This window comes from Magnolia sinica, chromosome 14 (genome assembly GCF_029962835.1).
Source record: "Magnolia sinica isolate HGM2019 chromosome 14, MsV1, whole genome shotgun sequence".
Taxonomy (NCBI): domain Eukaryota; kingdom Viridiplantae; phylum Streptophyta; class Magnoliopsida; order Magnoliales; family Magnoliaceae; genus Magnolia; species Magnolia sinica.
Genome location: NC_080586.1, coordinates 25,372,133 through 25,396,881, shown reverse-complemented (window position 1 = coordinate 25,396,881; position 24,749 = coordinate 25,372,133). Strand labels below are relative to the sequence as shown.

At 41.9% G+C, this 24,749-nt stretch overlaps 1 protein-coding gene across 1 annotated transcript in view; it reads right to left on the bottom strand.

The window, feature by feature from the left end:
• Positions 1-24,749, bottom strand: part of LOC131225368 (protein HASTY 1) — a 109,792-nt gene that overhangs the window by 56,502 nt on the left and 28,541 nt on the right. Inside the window, exons 10-15 of the mRNA XM_058220892.1 lie at positions 13,640-13,702; positions 12,884-13,171; positions 3,708-3,821; positions 3,499-3,625; positions 3,236-3,405; positions 3,028-3,129 (exon numbers count right to left, since the gene is read on the bottom strand). Coding sequence (XP_058076875.1) covers positions 3,028-3,129; positions 3,236-3,405; positions 3,499-3,625; positions 3,708-3,821; positions 12,884-13,171; positions 13,640-13,702 — 864 coding nt within the window. The remainder of the gene's footprint in view (positions 1-3,027; positions 3,130-3,235; positions 3,406-3,498; positions 3,626-3,707; positions 3,822-12,883; positions 13,172-13,639; positions 13,703-24,749) is intronic.

The window sequence follows — 24,749 nt, the reverse complement described above, 5'->3', positions numbered from 1 at the left end:
TGCATTAGGAAGACCCCACTAAGGGATGATGCAGACCCCACTAAGGGATGATGCATGTGGGTTTCCTAGGAGACAATTATAGTCATAGAATTTTTATTTCATATTGATCTAACCGTTGGATCTTGTCGATCAGGCCATCGGGCCACCAGATCTTCTAGATCTGGACCCCTTGGACCCTGATCTCGTTTCATTTATGTTTTTTGTTATTTTCAAAATTTATTTGACAATTGAGATTGATAATAAATGTTTTAGTTTCCTTATTTTGGATGACGGACTATATCACTTGAGTGGCATATTTGCAATTTTTTTGAAATTTTAATATAAAAGCATAAGAGGGGCTGGACGTCCAACCCTAGTGGAGTTCGAGAAAAGGTTTTTTAAAAAAGGACTTTCTTGTGTTGAAAGGTATTTTCCTCTTTGATTTTTAAGGTTTGTGACAAACCCTCCCTTCCAATTAAATTGTGGAAGGGTAGAGGCTCATTTGGTAGTAGATTCCTCCAACTTTCTACCTCTTTCTCCTCTCCAACAAGGTTTTCCAATTTTTTTCTTCCTCTTCTTTTCCTTCCCTTACAACTCTTCTCAATCCATCTAAACCCAACCCAATCCACCTCTCCTTCCCCTACCAATCCATGCGTGGACCCACACACACGTGCATCCATACGGACCACCACGTGTGGGCCCATTTTTGTTTTTTTTTTCCCTCAATTTCCTTCCTAACCTATCCAATCCACAGAACCCCAATCCCCAAATCACAATCCATGAACCCGAAACCCTAACGAAAATCTGATTTTTTTGTTGTAAATACCTTTCCCAAACTTGATTTTATTGGGGTCGTTGTCTTTTCACGTGGTTGTTGCACAACCCACGCTAGATTGGAAGTCCCTACCAAGGTATTCTATATCAGTAACGGTGGCTGTAATGGTCACCACCATTACCGATATGGGTATTGGCCATAACGGCCGATACAGGCCGCAACGACCGCTACGACCCCCAAAACGGTTGAAAATTTTCTTTTGCCCAAAAAATTCTAAAAAAATTATCTAGAAAATCAAGAATAATGTAAATATTTCAAATATGTATTCATTTTTTGTTTTGAACATGTTTATGGTAGTGTAACGGTCCACTCTTTGGTGAGTGTTGTATTGGGCTGTCTAGTGAATTTTTTAATATGATTATGTCTTTAATGTTTACACATCACAATCAAGCATTAGATCTAGAAATCAGAAAAAATGCATAAATACTACTTTTTTCAATTTTTTGAAAAAAATGGCCTCGGAGCTTCTATTCGCTCAAATCATTTTAATTTACGGTTTTAATCTTAAAAGCTATAGTAAGATGGTCGAAATCTGTTGTAAAATGATCTAGGAGAGTTTGGAATGAAAAAAAAAAGGAGACAAATGAATTTAAATAGAAAAAAAAGTGACCGTTTTTCGACCGTTATGGAAGTATCGGTCGTTATGCCCCGTACCGGCCTTTACGGCCACCGTAACGGCTGATACAGTCTCAAAAAACCAACTACCCCGTTTCACCCCCCATATCGCGTAACAGTCATGGCCGTTACCTATAAGTATCGGCCTTTACGAGTGTATCATAACGGATACGGAACACCTTGGTCCCTTCTTCCAAGTGGGCCACTCTAGTAATATTTTATATTTTCGTGCACCGTGTATGTGATAGCTTAGAACCTGTGTTACAGATCTAAATTTTCTGAATCTATTATGTGGATATGTTTGGTTTTACATGTTGAATGCTGAAATTAATGCGTAATTGATCTCTCATCTTGCATTCTAAGTTAGTTTCCATCGTCCAACACCAAGAACAACATAGGCGCACTATTTTGTTGGCAGAGCATTCCAAGTACCTCAAGGAAGAAGAGATTATTTAGGGGCAAAGATCAAAGGCATTATGGTTAAAAGAAGGTGATAAGAACACTCGTTTTTTTTTCCATAGCATTGCTAGTGCTAGGGCAAGAAATAATCAAGCACTCAATCTTCAGATAGATGGCCAAAGAAGAGAAGAGAAGGAACAAGTTTATTCAACTATCATGCAATTCTATTCCAAGTTACCAACAAATGATGGGTGGAGGAGACCTTTGTTGGACAACTTGCCTTTTGAATGTCTCTTGCTCACGGAATGGGATTCTCTTGAGAAGTCAGTGTTGGAAGAAGAAATCAAATGTGTCGTAGACTCCTTAGGTAGAGATAAGGCCCTAGGCCCAAATGATTTTCCTATGGCTTTCTATCGAGTTTTTTGGGACATGCTCAAGAGGGATGTAGTGGATTTCGTTAAAGAGTTATGGGCAAAGGAAGGCTCTCCAAGGGGATGGGGGCTTCATTCATAGCTATTATTCTTACGAAAGAAGCAAGAGTTGTATCCGAGAGCCAAGGCACTTTCGTGGCGTATAGGCAAATACTAGATGGTCCTTGCTCACCCACGAATGTATAGATTCGAGATGCAAGGAAGGAAAGAAAGGAGTGGTTTGCAAGTCGGATATTGAGAAGGCTTAAGACCAAGTGGATTGGGGGTTCCTCAAGTACATGTTGAAAAGAATAGGGTGCGAGAACAAATGGATTAACTGAATGCATGAATGTGTCTCATAGTCATGCTTTTCAATGTTGATCAATGGTTCTCCAAAGGGATTTTTTAAATCAATGAGGGGCTTGAGGCAAAGGGATCCACTTTCATCGTTCTTGTTTGTAGTGATAGTGGAAGCCTCGAGTAGAATGCTAGAAAAAGGTTGAGAGGTGGGTCTTATTTATGGTTTCTAAGGAACACAAGGGGTCTGGATATCTCATCTACAATTTGTGGACGACGCACTTTTATTTTGTGATGCAGAAACATCAATGGTAGACAATTTAAGAAAAAACAAGACCTAAGTTTAGCCCTACAGGTTTAAAAGCAAATCAAAGAAATTCCATATGTGAAGAATGATTAATAAAAATTATCCACTAAACCTTTACTGAGTACTGTATTCTTAATTGTTAAGTCTTTAAGTTTGCTTGTGATAGATGGTAATCATTGAGTAACCTTCATATGAGGAAGAAGGCTTTTGTCAGCAGCTTTAGCAATCCGTATAAATGACGTGCAGATCTGCAGCCTTGCATGCCGGGCACTGGTTGCAGAAGGATCCTGTCAAGAAATCAGATGGGTCAAAGCAACTTTTCAGTACATGACAAATCAGATCCTACTTTCAGGTAACTAAAACATAATGCTACGAGGAAAAATCCCATACAACCTTCAGAGCAAAAGGGAGCGAAGTTAAGAGTTCGAAAAGCTTATTGATGACAAGACCAACTGCATCTGGGAAGTGCTTCAAAAAGGGACCCAATGAATCTAAATAGCGCCCAAGTATTTCTGCAAGTGCTGGCTCGGTCCATTTCAATGAGAGAAGTTGCTGAAGTAAACCTTCAGTTCACAAGTAACCATAGGTTTTCAGTAAAATACATGATGAAAGCCTTTTTCAAGTTCTGATGATGACTAGAGAACTCACTGGACAACCTTCCAATATACGGTGCAATGTGAACTGAATTTCAGAATTACCACCGCCAAATTCAGTTGATCCATCAAAAACTGAGCTCACAATGGTTTCTAGTGCCAGTTGCATGCTTTCCATCAAATGTAAGTCCTGAGAATAGAAACCAACAAATAGCTAAGGACCTCAATAATCACATAGCATCCATTACAAATACAAAATGAAGTCTTTATACCTGCACAGGCAATGGAGTGGTCAAATGGCTCTGAATAATTGTGTCAATTCTCTGGGTAACCCTTGCTGCAGCAACCAGGGGCTTGTGAAAAGCAACAAGTCGGATGAGCTCCAACTGCATTGAAAGCTCAAATGACATCATGGGAACAGAAGACTATTGAAGCAGCAAATAGCTTTTTTAAAGCACTCAACCAGAACTACCAGTAAACAGGTTCGTAACATCTGAAAACGACAACAAAAACCAAACATCGAAGGGCGAGTCAACTAGGTTGCCAGTAAGTGGAAAGCTACCAGATAATATGTTAGATCAGTTGGCAGCGATTTGATCCAAGTCACTTCGAACGAATTACTCAGAAATGCTGTGGAATGAAGCGAGAGAAAAGACAGAAAATAGGAATTTCTTTATTGTAGAAATGTTTGAAGTAGGAAACTAAGCGCGCATGCATGGGGAAAGTAGGAAATTTAAGTTACATTCCCTTCCCCCCCCCCCAAAAAAATATATATATATATATATATATATATATATATATATATATATATATATATATATATATATATATATATATATATTGTGCACTTGAACATATAGTATTAACATATTGCCAACAATTGGGTAAAAATGTCAGAAGATTTGTCGGAAACCCTAGATGCCACCCCGCTCCAGATAACCAATGAAAGGAAGGGCACCCCAATTAGAGGAGAAATCCTGCTGCTTGAGCGTCCAGAGCCTCCGAACAGGAAGTTATCTGCCAGATCTCTATCGGATGAAGACCTCGACTGAACAAAGGACATTATAGATAGGCTGGGCCAAATGATGGGCTTGTCAAAGGTAGATGGGGATGAAGATGCCGAAGCATTTCTTCAGTTCATGGAGCAAAGGGTGAGTCCATGCCAGGACCTAGAGCTCAGGAGGGCGTTTAAGAGCACACCTAGAGGGCAGAGAGAGCTTCTTCATCTAGAAAGCACTGTAAACTATGACATGGGCAACAAAGTCAGAGGTCCTCACAGGGGCAAAGCAAGGCCAGTTTCTCGATGAATGTCTTAAGTTGGATTAAGAACGTGAGGGGCTCGGGGTGCAAATCTAAAAGACTCAAGATTAAAGATATGTGCAGCAAATCAAAGGCTCAGATGACTCTTCTTAAGAAACCAAGCTTTCGGCAATCGATAGGAAGATTTTGGACTCGGTGTGGGGGGTTCGAGATAAGGACTGGATTTGTTTGGATGCGGAGGGATCCTCTGAAGGCATTCTGATTGCTTGGACTTCAGCTATTTAGAGGAAAGAAGATTTTTGGTGTGGCCAGTTCTCAATCTCGGTGGTGCTTCTTGACGTGTCTTCTAAGTTCAGATGGACATTCAGGCTGCTTACAGCCCATGTAGGGCAAGCGAGAGGTGCCCCCTCTGGGAAAAGCTCCAATCAATCTGAGACAAGTGGTGTTATCCTTGGTGCATCGGCGGTGACTTCAATGTCATCTGTTTCAGTTTCAAGAAGTTGAATGGCTCCTGATTATCCAAAAGTATGACGGACTTGTCCCACTGGATTCGTATGAACGAGCTGATGGACATTCCAACGAGCGGGGCAAAGTATAAATGGATGAATGGGCAAAATGACACGATCATGTCTAGGCTAGAGAGATTCTTAGTGTCACCAGAATGGGTGGAGAGATTCCCTCTTGCCAAGGTAAAGGCATTGCCAAGGCCAGTCTCAGACCACAGACCCATTCTGCTTGAAGTGGACAATGATAGTTAGGGGCTAAAACCTTTCAGATTTGAGCTCTCATGGTTGGAGTTCGAGGGCTTCTTTCGATTACTGGAAGAATGGTGACAGTCGTTTCTGGTTGAAGGTCCTACCGGGTTTAGAATCCATCACAAGCTGAAACTTCAGAAAGAAAAATTGAAGGGCTGGAAAAAGGACATCTATGGGGCTAGAGAAGCTCAGATGTATATCCTCCTTAATGAGATTCATGATATTGACATAAAAGATGAGGGGGTGAGCCTGTCGGATGAAGATAAAAGCCGTAGATCGAAGTTGATGCTAGACTACTCTCAGTGGATTAAGGAGGCTGAAAATAAATGGAGGCAGCGTTCCAGAGCAGTGTGGTTAAAGGCTGGGGATAAGAACATGCGTTTCTTCCAAAATATCGCTTCGGCCAAAGCCAGGAACAACAGAATCAGCTCCTTGTTAGTGGATGGTACGCAGCTAGAAGGGTAATCGCAGGTGTGTGAGGCTCTTATAAACTTCTATCAGTGGCTCCTTTCCACAAATCATTGGTCCCGATCCAAACTAGATGATCTCCCTTTCAACTCCCTTTCGGATGAAGAAGCTAATCTCTTGGAAAAGCTGGTCGAGGAAGAAAAAATTAAAGAAGCCATCTTGAGCCTAGGAAGAGAGAAAGCACCGGGGCAGGATGGTTATACCCTTGCGTTCTTCCAAGTCTTCTGGAATGTTCTTAAGGATGATGTGAGTGCATTCGCCAAAAAAAAAAAAAACTTACAGGCCATTAATCTTCGGAATTGGGGGCTTCATTCATAGCCTTAACACCCACAATTGAGGGTGTAGAATGTCTGGAGGATTTTTGGCCAATTAGTCTGATTGGCAGCCCATACAAGATCATCATTGCCAAGATTCTCGCATGAAGATTCTGGTCAATTATAGTTTCTATTATATCTGAGAATCAATAGGCCATTGTGTTGGGTAGACAAATTATGGATAGTGCACTCATATCCCATGAGTGTATCGATTCCAGGTTCAAAGAAGGAAAATCAAGGGTTGTTTGTAAGCTAGACATTGAGGAGGTCTATGATCACATGGAGTGGGACTTTCTCAATTACCTGTTAGAAAGGATGCGTTGTGGGCATAAGTGGAGGCTTTGGATTCATTCGTGCTTCTCTTCTCCAAAGCAATGTTTTAAATATCGACGATATCGGCCGATATATCCCACGATATATCTTGTATCCCACCTATGCGATATGAAATGTGTAGATACTGCCAATATATCCCACCTATTCAATCTGGTGAACATTTTCAATTTCTGACCCAGTTTTTTGTTATAAATCACGTTAAATCAGTGTCAAATGGTTACAAATCTATGATCCTTCATGTTTTCCATGAAAAATGATGAATTTGGAGCTTCGATTTCAAGATTTAGGGAGATGGGTCAAGTTGCAGAAATTTGGAAAAAAAAAAAATCAAAATTTCTCAATTTCTCGCAAAATAGTTGCAATCTTTGTATACAAACACAAAATCAAACATGTATGTAACTTGATCTGGTGATTCTTTTTTGCTTTTGAATGTATCGCTTGTGTTTCCACACGTCTTCTTACATTTATAAATTATATGAATATACTTGCATCGGTTCATTTGGACGAGGCATATATTAAGACTCCATACAAAAGAAACCCCTACTATGTGCACTTTTTTTTTGTAATGATTTGATTTCTAAGTGCATATTGATGTCTTTTTCAACAATACCTGAAGTTTCATCGAAAAATTCTACCAATTTCCCAATGTTCTCATGTTTCCCAACAACAACGATACATTACGCAATACAACCGATATATCATATGCAATAACTGATATGTATCTGTATCCCGAGGGTGTAATACATTACGCGATAACAATATTTAAAACATTGCTCTAAAGTACTCCATCCTAGCCAATGGATCTCTAAAAGGGTATTTTGCTCCTTCCAAAAGTCTCTGGTAGGGAGACACGCTCTCCCCTTATCTATTCTTGATTGCAGATGAATCTTTTAGCCGTATGATAACTAAAGGGCAAGAGTCTAATCTCATTTTTGGATTCGAGTTGTCTAGCTCGGAAACTCAGGTATCTCATCTCCAATTCGCTAACGATACCATCATAGTTTGCAAGTCAAATTCGGTGAAACTTGATAACTTGTGAAAAATGGTCATTTTCTTTGAGGAGGTATATAGGCTCAAGGTTAACTTCTCCAAAAGTGAATTGTTAGGCATTCGCCTGTCTCGTGATGAAACTGCAACTCCAGCTTTGATGTTTGGGTGCAAGGCTAGAGAGTTTTTTTCCAGTTTCCACATACTTAGGGCTCCCGTTGTGCATCAGTAAGCCCCCTAAACATCTTTGGGATAGGGTGATTGAGAGAGTTGAGAAAAAGCTAGCTAGTTAGAAGAGTCATTACCTCTCCTTGGGTGGCTGCCCTACTCTTATCAAGGCCGCCCTTTCCAACATGCCTTTGTATTTCATGTCCCTTTTCAAGTACCCTTAACCAGTATTGGGAAGATTACAAAAGCTAAGGAAGGACTTCTTATGGAGGGGATCAAATGAGAAGCACAAATTCCATCTCATCAATTGGCAAGAGGTGTGTTTGTCGATTCATCAAGAAGGTGCAGGGCTGAGGGAGCTTCGACGCATGAATATCACCCTTCTTGGTAAGTAGCTTTGGCACTTTGAGATCAAAGAGGGGAGCTTATGGCAGGGATTATCAGTAACAAATATGGTGTGCAGAATGGTGGGTGGGAAATCAAGGAGTCTTCCCATTACCAGATGCCTCTCTAATAAAATCTCATCATCCCACACACACACACACACACACACAAAAAAAAAAGGGAGGGGGGGGGGGAGGTGAAATAAATGTTTGACAAGGAAACTTTGAAACTCTTTCATAAGCAAAACAGGTGCATGTCCGCATGTATCAATATATGGGAATCCTTCTATATATGGTTGCACAAGTTCATTGGTCTCCTTTGAACAAAAGCGAAAGTAGCAAACTAAGATCATCCATTTTGGACGAAAGATACTAGACCTTTTTCAGATTTTTTCAACAACAAATTGGAAAGCATTGTTGCAAATTTCCCTAGGGGTTAAAAGGAGGGTGCCATTATGGGCTTTGGGTGTCCCCCATTTTAAGGGTGTAAAGCAAAGGAAATTTTCAGATTTTTGGAGGATCTCCTGTTTTGATTAGGAAGAGGCTTAATTCCTCATCATCCCTTCTCTTCCATATTGATTGTACATTCCAGCTTTTGTTTGGTTTCTAATAAAATTGTGTTGCCAAAAAAAAAAAACTATACTCAGAACTCCATTTGGATAGAAAAAAGGTATGGAAAGGGATATTGTTGATCCAAGACATACCAGCTTAGAACGATATTGGCTGAAGTCTCCCTTGCCATCAAATTCATCACTCCACAGCTCCAATGTTCCCATAGACAGTGCAATTCCAGTTTGAACATTTTTCTTGAGCATGCGCTGGAAAGATACATCTAAAATAGCACCACAAATATCATCATTAATGAAAAGTGACACCCTTTTTTTTTCCTTGTCTGCCTGTCCAGAACCCAAGAATGAACTACTGACAGCAGAATCATCTATGGCCATTTGTGCCGCAACCTTTGGCTTGGATGCTGATTCTCTCATTAGCACCTACCAGAAGAAAGAAAACAGCAGAAAGTATAGACGAAGAGAATGAGCTGTCATAATTACCTTTGTTATAAGCCACTCGAAAAAAAATTAAAACAAAATTATGGCCAGCAACAAGTCATGGGCCAGATTGGGCCTGATTTTTGGGCTGGCAGATCATCCTGGTATTGAATTTCTGGTCCGATTATATCGCACGGCCTCTGACCATGTCGGACAATTCTTTCTATAGAGGCAAATCCAGAGCTAGGGTCCAGGCCAGGTTATGACCATTACAGGCCGAACCAGGCCTTGATGCCAAGCCTGATTGTAAATGGGAGGTGTTGGGCCCAGGCCTTAAAGTTAGACCTGATAAATAAATGGGCCAACCGCAGCCCAGCTTGGCCCAACCCAAACACCACCAACTGCCACTGCTATCAAAACATTTCAAAAAGCAGCATAGCAAATAGTCTGTTAAAGAAACTAATTCATACCAGCCAGAATAGCAAGGATTGGAAATGGAGTGCAAGCTTAGAGTGTTCGAAATATCCCAGCATCTGGAAAGACATGAAGCATAAAAATCACACAGGCAAAATAATGCATGAGTCAAGGTAAGCTTAAACAAGAAAACAGTTAAAAATCTGAAACTATATACAGGAGCCCGAAATTTTGGGCACATTACAACACAAAAATGCACAACTCTAGTTTGCGATCCACAAAGGAATGGCACTCTGCATGACAAGGAACATAGAAAACTATCTCCATTTTGAGTGGGAGGACTTTCTACTTATAACGTCAAAAGAACGCTGATTGGCTTTTTGTTGAATTCATCCATTGTAAACAAAGTTGAATACTTGTGTTGATTGATGATAGCAACTGCTTGAAATTGAAAATTCATTTCCACAGAAATCCTTCTGGTATCTGCTCATTTAACCGTTAGTCTTCCTTGGTGTCAGGGGACTTTGCTTTCTAGTTGGCATCAATTGGGGGAGGTAGATTGTTGAATTCAACAACTTCCTTGGTAAGGATAGTTCAGTGATGTGACTGGAATTTGTCTTGTCTTCCTTTGTATCCCAATTCCCAAGACACCTAGGAAGAGGCTGCAGAAAAATTAATAAGGAATTCACCCCATCAATTAGTTGCTCCTGCCTCAATGGTTTCATTGTTGAACTTGAGCTTCTAACTCGGCAGCATTCTATGTTGCCTGACCCTAATCCACTAACAGAATTTGAAGGAACCTTCTTGTTTGTTCTCCTTTAAATCAGTCAGATGGTCAACCAATATAGAGGGAGGAATATCATATAACTAACAGAAAAAAAGCAAGGGCTAAGACCTATTTAGTTAGAGCAAGGTGAGAACCAAGACCAAGATTATCTGGATTGCAGGTTGCTTCATTACATGGTTTAAGAATGTCACACCAGTGCACGCATAGGTACATGCAGTATACTTTATATATGATTGATAATGCAGTTTATATATGAAATGATGAATGTTATCATTATAAAAGATGTGCTTTAGCACAAATCAAAGTATAAATCTCTACATTCTGAGTTTACAACTTCACCAACATTAAAGAATATAGAACCATAATTTCAGGTTGGAAAAAGAAGGTGGTTGTACCATCGCAGTCTGTTATGACTTGTGAGACAACTTCATCCCGTCTCAAGAGCCTGGCTTGTTCGCACGTGAGACCTTAGTTATTTCTCGAATTGGGGCACTAGCCACCTTAGACTTCCTCTAGCATGGGAATTGAAGGGATTCTGACTAGGGCAAGCACTGGAGCACTTGCCGCCTTAAACTTGCTGTGGCATGGGAATTGAAGGGATTCGGACAAGGGCAGAGGCAGGGCCATCACATATTCCACAGTTTTTTACAGCCTTAAGCAAGGAATCTTAAACCTTCTAATGAAGTATTGGCATGGGATTAGCTTGTTTGTTTGGATGGATGCTGCTTCCCTGTGGATGGTATAGCTAGTAATTGTAAGTAGGTGACCTCATCTGAGGAGGACAAGAGGAACTAATGCAGGGGCATTTTCACACCGGGCTCGAGTGGGGTCGCTTGTGGGATGCAGGGGCACACTCGGGGTAGGTGCGGCCTACGGAGGAAGTCTCGTGTTCGAGATTCCTCACCGGGGGTGATTAATCCACATTTCACACCAGGCTCGAGTGGGGTAGCCCGTGAGATGCGGGGACACACTCGGGGTGGGCGGTCCATGTGCTTTGGGGCCCACGTAGGGGGTTCGGCCGAAGTCCTAACCCATGCGATGTGGGGCCTGGGCTATAAAATAAAGGGATTAATTCGCCATACTCTAACAGTTCGAGCTTTTAGAGCAAGTGGTTAATTATTGCTCTAAAGTACTCCATCCTAGCCAATGGATCTCTAAAAGGGTATTTTGCTCCTTCCAAAAGTCTCTGGTAGGGAGACACGCTCTCCCCTTATCTATTCTTGATTGCAGATGAATCTTTTAGCCGTATGATAACTAAAGGGCAAGAGTCTAATCTCATTTTTGGATTCGAGTTGTCTAGCTCGGAAACTCAGGTATCTCATCTCCAATTCACTAACGATACCATCATATTTTGCAAGTCAAATTCGGTGAAACTTGATAACTTGTGAAAAATGGTCATTTTCTTTGAGGCGGTATATAGGCTCAAGGTTAACTTCTCCAAAAGTGAATTGTTAGACATTCGCCTGTCTCGTGATGAAACCGCAACTCCAGCTTTGATGTTTGGGTGCAAGGCTAGAGAGTTTTTTTCCAGTTTCCACATACTTAGGGCTCCCGTTGTGCATCAGTAAGCCCCCTAAACATCTTTGGGATAGGGTGATTGAGAGAGTTGAGAAAAAGCTAGCTAGTTAGAAGAGTCATTACCTCTCCTTGGGTGGCTGCCCTACTCTTATCAAGGCCGCCCTTTCCAACATGCCTTTGTATTTCATGTCCCCTTTCAAGTACCCTTAACCAGTATTGGGAAGATTACAAAAGCTAAGGAAGGACTTCTTATGGAGGGGATCAAATGAGAAGCACAAATTCCATCTCATCAATTGGCAAGAGGTGTGTTTGTCGATTCATCAAGAAGGTGCAGGGCTGAGGGAGCTTCGACGCATGAATATCACCCTTCTTGGTAAGTAGCTTTGGCACTTTGAGATCAAAGAGGGGAGCTTATGGCAGGGATTATCAGTAACAAATATGGTGTGCAGAATGGTGGGTGGGAAATCAAGGAGTCTTCCCATTACCAGATGCCTCTCTAATAAAATCTCATCATCCCACACACACACACACAAAAAAAAAAAGGGGGGGGGGGGTGGGGGGGGGTGTGAAATAAATGTTTGACAAGGAAACTTTGAAACTCTTTCATAAGCAAAACAGGTGCATGTCCGCATGTATCAATATATGGGAATCCTTCCATATATGGTTGCACAAGTTCATTGGTCTCCTTTGAACAAAAGAGAAAGTAGCAAACTAAGATCATCCATTTTGGACGAAAGATACTAGACCTTTTTCAGATTTTTTCAACAACAAATTGGAAAGCATTGTTGCAAATTTCCCTAGGGGTTAAAAGGAGGGTGCCATTATGGGCTTTGGGTGTCCCCCATTTTAAGGGTGTAAAGCAAAGGAAATTTTCAGATTTTTGGAGGATCTCCTGTTTTGATTAGGAAGAGGCTTAATTCCTCATCATCCCTTCTCTTCCATATTGATTGTACATTCCAGCTTTTGTTTGGTTTCTAATAAAATTGTGTTGCCAAAAAAAAAAAACTATACTCAGAACTCCATTTGGATAGAAAAAAGGCATGGAAAGGGATATTGTTGATCCAAGACATACCAGCTTAGAACGATATTGGCTGAAGTCTCCCTTGCCATCAAATTCATCACTCCACAGCTCCAATGTTCCCATAGACAGTGCAATTCCAGTTTGAACATTTTTCTTGAGCATGCGCTGGAAAGATACATCTAAAATAGCACCACAAATATCATCATTAATGAAAAGTGACACCCTTTTTTTTTCCTTGTCTGCCTGTCCAGAACCCAAGAATGAACTACTGACAGCAGAATCATCTATGGCCATTTGTGCCGCAACCTTCGGCTTGGATGCTGATTCTCTCATTAGCACCTACCAGAAGAAAGAAAACAGCAGAAAGTATAGACGAAGAGAATGAGCTGTCATAATTACCTTTTGTTATAAGCCACTCGAAAAAAAATTAAAACAAAATTATGGCCAGCAACAAGCCATGGGCCAGATTGGGCCTGATTTTTGGGCTGGCAGATCATCCTGGTATTGAATTTCTGGTCCGATTATATCGCACGGCCTCTGACCATGTCGGACAATTCTTTCTATAGAGGCAAATCCAGAGCTAGGGTCCAGGCCAGGTTATGACCATTACAGGCCGAACCAGGCCTTGATGCCAAGCCTGATTGTAAATGGGAGGTGTTGGGCCCAGGCCTTAAAGTTAGACCTGATAAATAAATGGGCCAACCGCAGCCCAGCTTGGCCCAACCCAAACACCACCAACTGCCACTGCTATCAAAACATTTCAAAAAGCAGCATAGCAAATAGTCTGTTAAAGAAACTAATTCATACCAGCCAGAATAGCAAGGATTGGAAATGGAGTGCAAGCTTAGAGTGTTCGAAATATCCCAGCATCTGGAAAGACATGAAGCATAAAAATCACACAGGCAAAATAATGCATGAGTCAAGGTAAGCTTAAACAAGAAAACAGTTAAAAATCTGAAACTATATACAGGAGCCCGAAATTTTGGGCACATTACAACACAAAAACTGAATTTTAGTAACAGTGTGTAGTCTCCTTCATATAGAGTCTCGTAGGGTCATTTAGTTTTTAGACGCATATAGTTATCATAGAAGATCTTTAGGTTGAGCAAGTCACTATATGCCCACACGTACGGGTCGCAGTTTCGGTTTGCACCCTACACTAAACATGGAACAATTGCAAGAGTCACTAAACAAGATATCTCAGACGTTGGAGTCTATGATTAAGCGCTTGGAAATAGACCAATGCTGTGAACAGCTTGATGTACGCATTACCAGACTAAAGACCATCGCTAGGACAAACCCCACCATTGGGGTAGATGTCCAATCTCAAGCAGGTGGCCTGGAGGATACACTAATGAATGGAGTTGGTCAAGGAATCAATTATGGGTGTACACTCGGACACCCACCCCATGAGAGACATAAAAACCACTATTTTGAGGGGTACAACATGTGTGGCCTTGTGGCTGGAGAGAGTGCACCAGCGGCTAGTGTAGAGTTACCCACTGAGGCCATTCCGGTAATGGATGAGTTACGTGATATCTTTCTTGATGATCTACCGAATGAGTCTCCCCCTAGGAGGGATATAGAGCACACCAGAACATGGGACACCGTAATACCTACAACCGAGTTTACGTTGAATAATTTTATTGATAGGTTCACAGGTCTAAGTCCTCGTGAAGTCCTTACTGATTATAAACCTAGGAAACTTAATGATCTTGTCCCTATGTCACTGTCCCATAGGCCGTCAGAGTCTGCAGAGTCTTTTGCGCATCACATTCATTCATGGCATCAAGAAATCAGGCAGAAGATCATGACTAATAATGAACATTGCACATTTTCTACAGACCAGTATAAATTTTTCAAAGGATTCAATATTGGGGACTCTGTGATGGTCTGCATCAGGCCCGAGCGGTATCCTTCGAGGGCCGTTCGTAAGTTACACGCGTGTAGCGCTGGACCCGTCAAAATTATAAAACGAAACGGTCTCAATGTGTATGAGGTAGATCTTCCACCTTTCATGGGAATTAGTTTCACATCCGATGTGGAGGATTTAGTTACTTTTCAGGGGACCACTGATACTTTGTTCGGCCCTTCGCCCACCCATCCTGATTCTCCATATTTATCCCTTGAACCATGGCCCATTCTCAACCCATTTTTCCAACCTCTACGTCCCATACCTACCCGTCCCGACCCATTTTCTCAGCCTCTACCTCCCATATCTATCCTTCCTAACCCATATTTTCAGCCTCTACGTCCCATACCTACCCTTCCCGACCCATTTTCTCAACCTCTACCTCTCATACCCACTCTTTCTGACCTTTCTTTCCAGCCTCTACCTCCCATACCTACCTTTCTCGATCCATTTTCCCAACCTCTACGTTCCATACCTACCCGTCTTGACCCATTTTCCCAACCTCTACCTCCCATACCTATTCTTCCTGAGATTTTTTCTCAACCTCTCCCTCCCATAGCTAACTTTCACACGCCCAGAGAGGAAATAGAGAATATCCAGGACCATCAGATAGTTTCAACGTCGGACGGCGGGTTTCAGAAGTACGTGGTTAAATGGAAGTCACGCTCAGCGTCAGCTCATTGAGGAGGAGCTTGAGAGACTTGATCCAGACATCCAGCGGTTCAGGAGTTTTATTTCTCCAGTGGCGAAATCTTTGCAGCCGGGGAGAATTGATGGGGACATCACGCGCACACGCGCACTCACGCCGCCCCCCCTACGCACGTACGTATGCAGAAGGAGGACCCCACCATCGATCTGGCTCGATGACGTCCAGAGAGGGCCTCCTAGCTAGAAGACAAGTTTCGGTTCAGAAAAGTGGCCCGATAGTCAAGAAAAGCCCACCATGGGATCTCATGATCGTGGCCCACTCATCGGATTGGTTTTATATTTTAGGTTTTGCTTATTGTTATTATTTAGAACATCGTGAACGCTTTAGATTTCCTCATTTGATTTTTATTTTAGTTTACTTAATCGCCAAGTAATAGGTGTCGCACATGGTGCGAGTTTTTGGGTATAGGGTTCTCCCTATAAATAGGCACCCCTTGTAGTTCTTTTCATTCATTGAAGTTAATAAAAAATTCTTGCTTTATTTTTTCGCTCTCTTCGTGAGTTGTGGAAGAAGTCAAAAGTGGGTGCGACGCCCTCCCTTGTCGAAAGGCTAACTACCGTGGTGCGAAGCCACAGCGCTCCCAATTCACCCCCAGCTGCCATCATCTGTTGGTTTCCATCTTCCCCCACCATCCGTACTTTGAATTTGTCCTTTTGTTGCATCAGATTTCTTCATTGAAGCAGGTTTCCAGATTTCGGCCCGCAGGCGAGCTGAAACTTCGGCAGAGCACCACGCACAAACCGTACATCGGATCGAGCTGAAATTTGGAGGTTTTGAAGTCCATCCTTGGCCGACCAGGGCCAAGGTGGCCTTTTTCTGAATAGTGGGCCCCACACACGTGCGGCCGGGATCACACGCACGTCCGTTTGGGCCATTGTTGTTGTCCACACGCGGGATCATCTTTTGGCTCAGGTTTTTATCCTCTTTATCCTCTCATAGTCATTTTTTCATGAATCCTAACCCTATATTACATGATCCCTAATTGATTTGCCCCTTTTTATCACCTTAGGGTTCCTTGAATTGAAATTAGGGAATCCCTTGGATAAGGGACGGATTTTTATGCATGAGTAGTTGATTTTATTTCCCTTTGACATTGTTTGATTTATAATTTTATTGGTCCAGTCCTAGCCTGTGTCGGCTTGGACCCGCATAGATTCCCCTTTAATTGAATGTTTGGATTTTCATGTGGGATGTGGAATTTGTGTGATTGTTTCTGAATTTGTGTGATCTAAGCCTGCAATCTTGCATATCATATTTAATTTTCCATGTCCTGCATCAGGAACATGTTAGGCAATGAGTCTCATATGCAAACATATTCCAATTAGAAATGGTGTAGACAAGATAATCTCCAAGCTAGTTCAGCCTTATTCATGGTTGGTGGTTCCTCTTTAAGTACAGTGGTTAGCGCAAGATGCCACCTAGGGTTTTTTTAATTGGTGAAAAAGGCTGAAATGTTGGGAGTGAGCACAGATGGAGAGGAAGAAATTTCAGAATCATGCTCCAGTGCATAAAAAAGGAGGTTGATAACAGTGAACTAGTTCATGAGATCAAAAATCCGGTGGGGCGTCAGAGAGATCCAAAACCACATTTCCACTGTCAACTATACTAATAGGAATTTCAACAGAAAGTCGAGCGGGGAAGGGATGCAATTGGCTGCCTCTTATCAATGATTTTGGTCTCTTGGAACGTCAGGGTAATGGGAAGCAGCATTGAACGCCTTGTGATGAAGGAGCAAATTCGAAAAAACATAGGTTTTTTTTTTTGTGTGGGGAGGAGGGGGGTTGGAGATAACAGGAGCTTTTAGTAAAGAAAACAGGAAAAACAACAAGAAAAGGGGCTCCAAGAAGGTGAACCTGGCTAAACAAGGAAATCCATATTACATCCCAATAAAGATGAGACAGCCCCAGCTATTTCTAAGATCAGCCATCTTGCCCAAAGCGAAACAACTACCACGGGCTAACTAACATTATGGAAACACTGATTGTTTCTTCCTTTCCAAATAGCCCACCAAACACCGAGCAAAGCCATTCTCCAAATGATATTCTTCAAATTCCCAAGACTCACACCGTGCCAAGCATAAAGCAAGTGATCCACCGACACTGGAGCAGAGCACATTAACTGAAACCAACCTAGCAAATCTGCCCAATAGAGCTAACAAATGGGCAGTGCAGGAAGAGATGGTCCACCGATTCCTCGTTGCTCATACACAAGCTGCAAATGTTACAAGAGACCAAAAAAGAAGCCATCTGTGAAGCAGATATTCAAGGCATATGGGGAATAACTAGTTTGGAGGGAATTCATAGCTTCAAAAGGCCATTCGGGAAGAATTTGGTCCTCTGGAATTCTTCAAATCTATCCATGGTAGATGCAATCAAGAGGTCTGTGTCCCTTTCCATTTCATTCAAATCCATTCCAGAAGCCTCACACGGTGTCTGTCAACAGTATATGGGCTGAATATTCCTAACCTCTGTCCGGAAATTTGGGCTGAATTGGAGAATATCCCTAGGCACTAAGATGGGTGATTTAATGTCATTCGTTTTGCTCATGATAAATGGGGTGGATCCAGGGTGATGGCTAGAATACGGGTTTTGCTGATTTCAAAGACAGATGGGAGTTAATCAACCTCCCTCTTCAAGGCGCTAAATTAACCTCATTGAACAACCAAGTAGCTCTTGCTAATTGCCATGAGTCGACTTGACTGATTTCTCATCAATGTGCGTTGGGAAGAAGCATTTCAGAGCTGAATCAAAAAGCATTGGCTAACCTTGTCCAGACACAAACCCATCTGTCTCACATCCACCTTGGAATCCTGGGACCCGGGACCTTTCATATTTGAGATGTGGCACTGAATTTTCCTAAAGCTGACCAAACAATGGTGGTTGTCCTTTGACATGGAGGGGAAAGCAGGGAAACATTTCAATCTGAAGCTGAGCTTCTTGAGTCCAATTCGAAAGAATGAAATTTCAAATCCTTTGGCAACATCAATGAAGACAGAGATTGAGTGACAGCAGAAATAGCAGAGATAGACAGAGAAGAAGAAGGTATCATCAACACCGATAGCAAAGCGAAGAGGAAAGGGCTGATTTCTTTGCTTGAAAGTATCTTGGAAGAAATCAGTTGGTGTCAAAAATCCATATCCAAATGGGTGAGGGAAGGAGATAAAAACTCTTCTGTATTTTCATAAGATTGACGCACGTGTTGTTGAAGTAACCACATTGAATCAGTTTGGGACAAGTGAAATCATTTCAGACAACAATTGTAAAGTAACGGCCATAACGTAATAGTAACGGTGGGAACCGTTATGCTTTACGGGGCCATAATAGCACGTTATGGAAAAATGGCCTGAAACAGCTCCGTAACAGCCCGTTACGGAACTGATACAGGTTTTTTCCCAAAATTAAAATAAATAAAAAGACCATAACGGCCCGTTACAGCACCGATACAGGTTTTTTTCAACAAAATAAGACCGTAACAGCCGTTATGGCCACTGTTACCATTATTGAATACCTCGATTCGCAGTCACATCGTGAGCCACTTCCATAAGTAGTTTGAGGAATCCCATAGTTGGATGGCCCAATTTCAAGTATCTTTCTCAAGAAGTAGCAGATGCATTGGAAGCAGTTTTCTCCAGAAAGAAGTCAAGGTTGTGATATATGATATGAAGGGAGATCGCGCCCTAAGACCCAATGACTTCTCGTTGTCTGTTCATCACAAGTGTTCAGTTTGTTAAAAATTATATTGTGGAGGTTTTTCAAGAATTCCACGGCAGCGCAAGTGTCATTCAAGGGATCAATTCATCATCCATTGTGCTTGTTCCCAAGAAAGAAGATGCAGAGGAATACAAGGATTACAGGCAGATCAGTTTGGTCGGCAGCTTGTATAAAATCATCACTTAAGTGTTCAAGACCAGAATCAGAAAGGTGTTAGGATCCATCATTTCTGCAATCATTGCTTAAGTGCATTGATGCAGGTAGAAATATAGCAGATGGTCCTCTTATTTCCCACAAAGTGCTAGATGAATGCCACAGGAAGGGACATAAAAGATGGCTATTGTTGATGGTGGATCTGGAAAAAGGCTTGCGATTGTATTAATTGGTAATTTTCAGACCACATGTTGTCGAGGATGGGCTTCAGAAATAAGTGGAGTTGATGGATCTGGGCCTGCATATCATCATGGTTTTCAATTTTGATCAATGTACATTGAAGGGGCTCTTCAAAAGCTGCAGGAGAATCTGCCAGGGCTCACAATGGAAATGGACAGAATGTTAGAGGCTGCAGCAACATCTGGGCTGATCAAAGGTTGGTCCATATATAACTAGTTCACTGTCATAATCACATCCAGTTTGTGGATGATACCATGATATTGGGTGGTTCTGTGGCTGAGGCTCTAAATGTTAAAGCTGTCCTCAGGCGCTTAGATATTGTGTCAGGTTTGAGCATAAAGATGGCCAAAAGTAGCATCAGTCACTTGAACATGGACCCCTGCAAGGTATCTTCCATTGCTGGAGCAGTGGGATGCAGATTGGCTTCATTTCCTCTCAAGAAATTGGAAAAGCTGGCTAGGGGTTGGTAGACTACTAGCAATTGATGCTTGGGATTCTACAGTGGAAAGATGTATGAAAAACTGGCTATCTGGAAAAAAAACAGGTATCTATGATTGGGCAGCAGAATAACACTGATTAAAGCAGTCTTGGCTAACATCCCTATTTAGGTATTATCATTGTTCAAAAGTGCGGCTAACGTCACACATATAATTGAATCTTTATGGAAAAAAACTTCTCCGGATTTAAGTCCCAGATTGCCGCAAATATAACTCGGTAACCCAGAAAGATTTACACAAACCAGTGAAGGCAGGCAGGACATCTTTCACACTAAGTATGAAATATTGGTGAATGGCTAGGACACCAATCTCACCAGCCACAGAAGGGGCTGGATATTTGGCATGCTATCTTAGGTACATACTCAGTTTTCATGAACAGCATATGTTATAGGGTGGGAGATTGGGCCAGGGTCTATTTGTAGGAGGAGAGGCTGCTGTGTGCAATTTTCCATCACTATACTCAATCACTGACAGAAAAAAAGGATCCAGTGGGAAATTTCATATTGTCTAGGGCCCATCATTCAGGCATCATCTCCAAGATAGATCAACAGTTCTTTTTTTCCAGGATGATGTCAATGTTGGAAGGTCCAGCATTGGTTGACTGGGAGCAGATAGCCAAGTGTGGATGCTCGAAGCAAATTTTGACAATTTTCAGCTCACTCTGCCGCCGGTGCATTGTTGCATGATCAACATCCAAGCATCAGATGGCATTCCACAGTTTGCTCCAGCCCCCCTCCAAAGGTCAAGGCATTCTATTTGCATCTCTAAATAAGATGCTTACTCTGGATCACCTTAAGCACAGAGCCCATATCTTTCCCAAACAGACACCCCATTTGCAAATTGGAAGAAGAAGATAGGCCTCATCTGTTTAGCCACTGCCCATTTACCTCTTATATTTGGTCCTCAATTTTTCAGCCCAGAATATACTAGATGGTTCCGAATGATGAAGCCAATATGTTCTATAGTTGGCAGGTTGGTGCATCAGAAAGATTAGGCACACAATTTGGAATACATCTATTAAAGTGCCATTATAATGCATTGTAACATCCCGGATTTTTTTCCAACTTGGCAATGGACGTCCTTGGACGTAGAACTACCCTAGGACCTTATTCTATTGTAATTAGGGCGTAATTTAGTTAAGTATTAATAGCTTGGATCACTTTCTATACAACTACAAAGGCCCAAGTACCACCTCAGGCAAAAATCAAATAGGACCAAATCCTTTAGAAACTAAACCAGAATTAATTTAGCGCTAAACTAGATTCTCTGTGCAATGGGCCCTAATCACTTTAAATACAAACTGCAAGACCCAAAACGAGTAGAATCGATACCGCTACAATACCCTAAAACTTAGGATCAATCTCTAAGCCCAGTTGCTCTCAGGAGCACCTTGAAACTTCGTATCGGACCTGGACCGCACTTCGAAAGTTCGGTTACTGCGAAACCATACAGTTAGGACCGCCTCACTGGACTTGACATCCACATCGGAAATCAAGTCCTAATGATACCCAGAAATGCACAACTTGAGTCCGGAGCGAAGTGTGTGAGAAATGCGAATATCTTTAGAAAACGAACTGAAACTTAAGTGAATTGAGTCGGTTCACTTGCAGGCCAAATCTGAGGATTCTGACCGTCAAAATCTGACCCAACTACACCCTCGGATCAGTGAAAATTTCCAACACATGTCAGTACACCTATGGCCCTGATCGAGTACCGGTGACCGTTGAACTGAAACTGGTCCGCCACGGTCGATCTGTAAATCCGATCGGACCGAAAACTTAGCTTGACCTAGATCCAATGTCAGGGAGCTTAAGTCCGACCGCACGTAGAAAAGGGGTCTCCAGAAGTGCTCCGTTGGACTGAAATAGTCATTATTTGGCTATAACCTAAGTATACCATGGCCCTGGGGCCATTGACATCGATTCTAGGCTTATAAATAGCCCTTAAACCCCCTCACTCCCAATCCATACGAATTTCTTAGAAACCCTAGGTGAGAGAGAAAGAAAAGGAGAGAAAAGAGGAAGGAAGGAGGAGAGATTCTTGGGGATTGTTGTTGGGATCTTTTCCCACAACTCCACACGCCGTTTCGCTTCTCTACTACGCTACTCAACTTGTTTCGGTTCCGATTTGGATAAGAAATCCTAACCCTAAACTGATATAGATATCCAAATAGAGCAATAGGCGAAATAGCTAACCTATTTCATGAATTAGGTAGCCGTTGTGCCGTAGACAAAGACTTAGCTTTTAAACTGAGTTCGATACGAGTCTACCAGCGAAAGGTGCGGACTATAAACGTATAAGTTATGGTTTTCAAGGCTTTCAATGTCGGTTAATAGTTTATTACTGATGTGGGTGCTATTTCACATGCCAAATGCGATGTTTGTTTCGCGTTTCAAATATATATGAACTATATTGAGTTTAGTATATTCCATGCATTTGTAGAAAGGATCGTATACGTATGGAATTTGAAAGTGTGTTTGCTATGATTAATTGTCGTGTGTTTATACAAGTTGTGTGTGTAACAACTCCTTGGCGAAAGGATTTGCCCCAGTATATGTTATGGCCAACATACGTTGTGTATGTTAAAAAGGTGTAGTCTAAGTGTTCGTAAAAATGTTTGAATGAGCGAGTACTTGGCATCAGGTACTTTATATGAGTGTTGAGATAAGATTCTCAACTATCTTGACTATGTGTATGATTTCCTCCATGCAACTTATATTATATTGTCTGTTTTACTTATGAAATGCGCATGTGTGAAATCCTGTGTATGTTGTACTTCATAACATGTTCAAATGGTTGTAGGATTGGAATTATGTGTTTATTACTGCTTTGACTATTTCATACGAATACTTGTTGGAATTGAATATGTTTGGGACTACGATATAGTCCAGGCAATCGATAACAGGCCCTGTTTTGGTGGCTAAGGTTGTTTCGCCACGCAGGACGTGTTCGATGAATCCGAGCCGTACTTTGGTTGTCGACAGTGGTTAGGCCACACAGAGTGCTTACGCACTTCATGTCGATTAACTCGAGGTGTGCTCGTACCAGTCGAGCTCGTCAAGTAACCCAATTGACCCGATGTATGTTCACCATATATGGACGCTACTGCTTGAATCTAAGGTACCAAACTCACCAATGGAAAACCCCTTTAACCTTGGTACCTCGATCCGCTAAGACTCATGAGCCAGGCATGGTGGTATGGGACACCGTGGTCGAGCTGTCGGCTTATGCTGGGGTGACGAGCCTCCTCGTAGTGAGCAATCCAAACTCGTGAGCCGAATACGGTGGTATGGGACACTGTATTCGAGCTGTCGACCTACCCTTGCGCAACCTGGCTGTGGTCCCCAATCGGGTTGGTGATGAACCTTCGAAAATAGACTGTCAGTTGGTAGGGTGTGGGTGGTAGTGACTTCGAGTGTACTCTGAGACTGTGTTGAGGCAACGAATCTTTCTGTAACAACCAGAGTACAAACTAGGCCTACACTGATCAGGTGACGAGCCCTTCGTAGTGACCTAGAACTGCAACATCGTATGAGATTTGCTAGGACTGACGACCCTAGAATGGATCATTGTTTGGGAATTGATATAAGGGAGGTACCTTAGCTTCCCAATCCTACTGTATGAAAAGGACTAATAAGAACTTGGTAATCACGCTCATGCACCGCATTACGTGTGCGTTTGGCGTAGCAGGTCAAGCACTGAGGAAGTGTTTCATGCGCGATCGTGAGATGAAGTCGCTGAGGGAGCGCAGGCGAGGGCATGCATCATTATTTCATATCATTCTTGCATTAACAAGAGTACTTAGGACCTGATTGTTGTATTGCGTTATCATTACTGCTTGACTGAATTGATAACATGTTAACCTTTGCTTTATTGTTCCACTGAGTTGATCACTCACTCCCACGTTACGGGACGGTGTTTTAAACACCCACCAGACCCTATTTTAGTTTCAGATGATGGCGATGCGTATGAGGCGGAGCCGGACTTTTATGATGATGAGGAGGGTTTCTCCTATATGCAGCTATCAGGCGGGTCTATGTAGACCATGTTCTGATCGACGGGGTTACAGGGATGCTGATTAGATGCCATTACACTTGTTATTTTGTACCTTTGGAACACCATGTATATTCATTTTGTCCATTTTTGGAGTATACATGTATATATTTAACCTGGTAACATGTTCACACTCTAGAGACTAGCGACAGTTTATATATTTTATATATCTATCACAGTCTTTCGCTTGCGAAATTTAACTATCTCTGGAGTATGATATGTTGTTTTGGTATAATCCTACTCATGTTTAATGCACTAATATGAACAACATTCAATCATCATTATCTATGTTACATAAGTGATGCGTTGAAACTCGGGAGCTGAGCTTCTGCTCGACCCCCGATTTTCAAGGCGTTACATGCATGTGGCCAGAGAGTATATTTTTTCACTAAATCTAAGTATACAATTTCTAAGAGTATATTCAATTTATCTCTGATTTGGAGGCTCGGAGCAAGTTGGAAAAGTCTTTGTTTCTTATGCTTGTTTCTCTTATTAGAGACAATTTGTCCAAGGCAATTTTTAGTGGTAGGATCCAGGAGGTGGTTTCTGGAGCATCAATCAAATTTAGCTGGAGTATTGGTCGTCCAGTTTTAGGAGGCCCTGTCTGTTATTTGTCTATTGTATTTGTAGTTATTTTCACCTC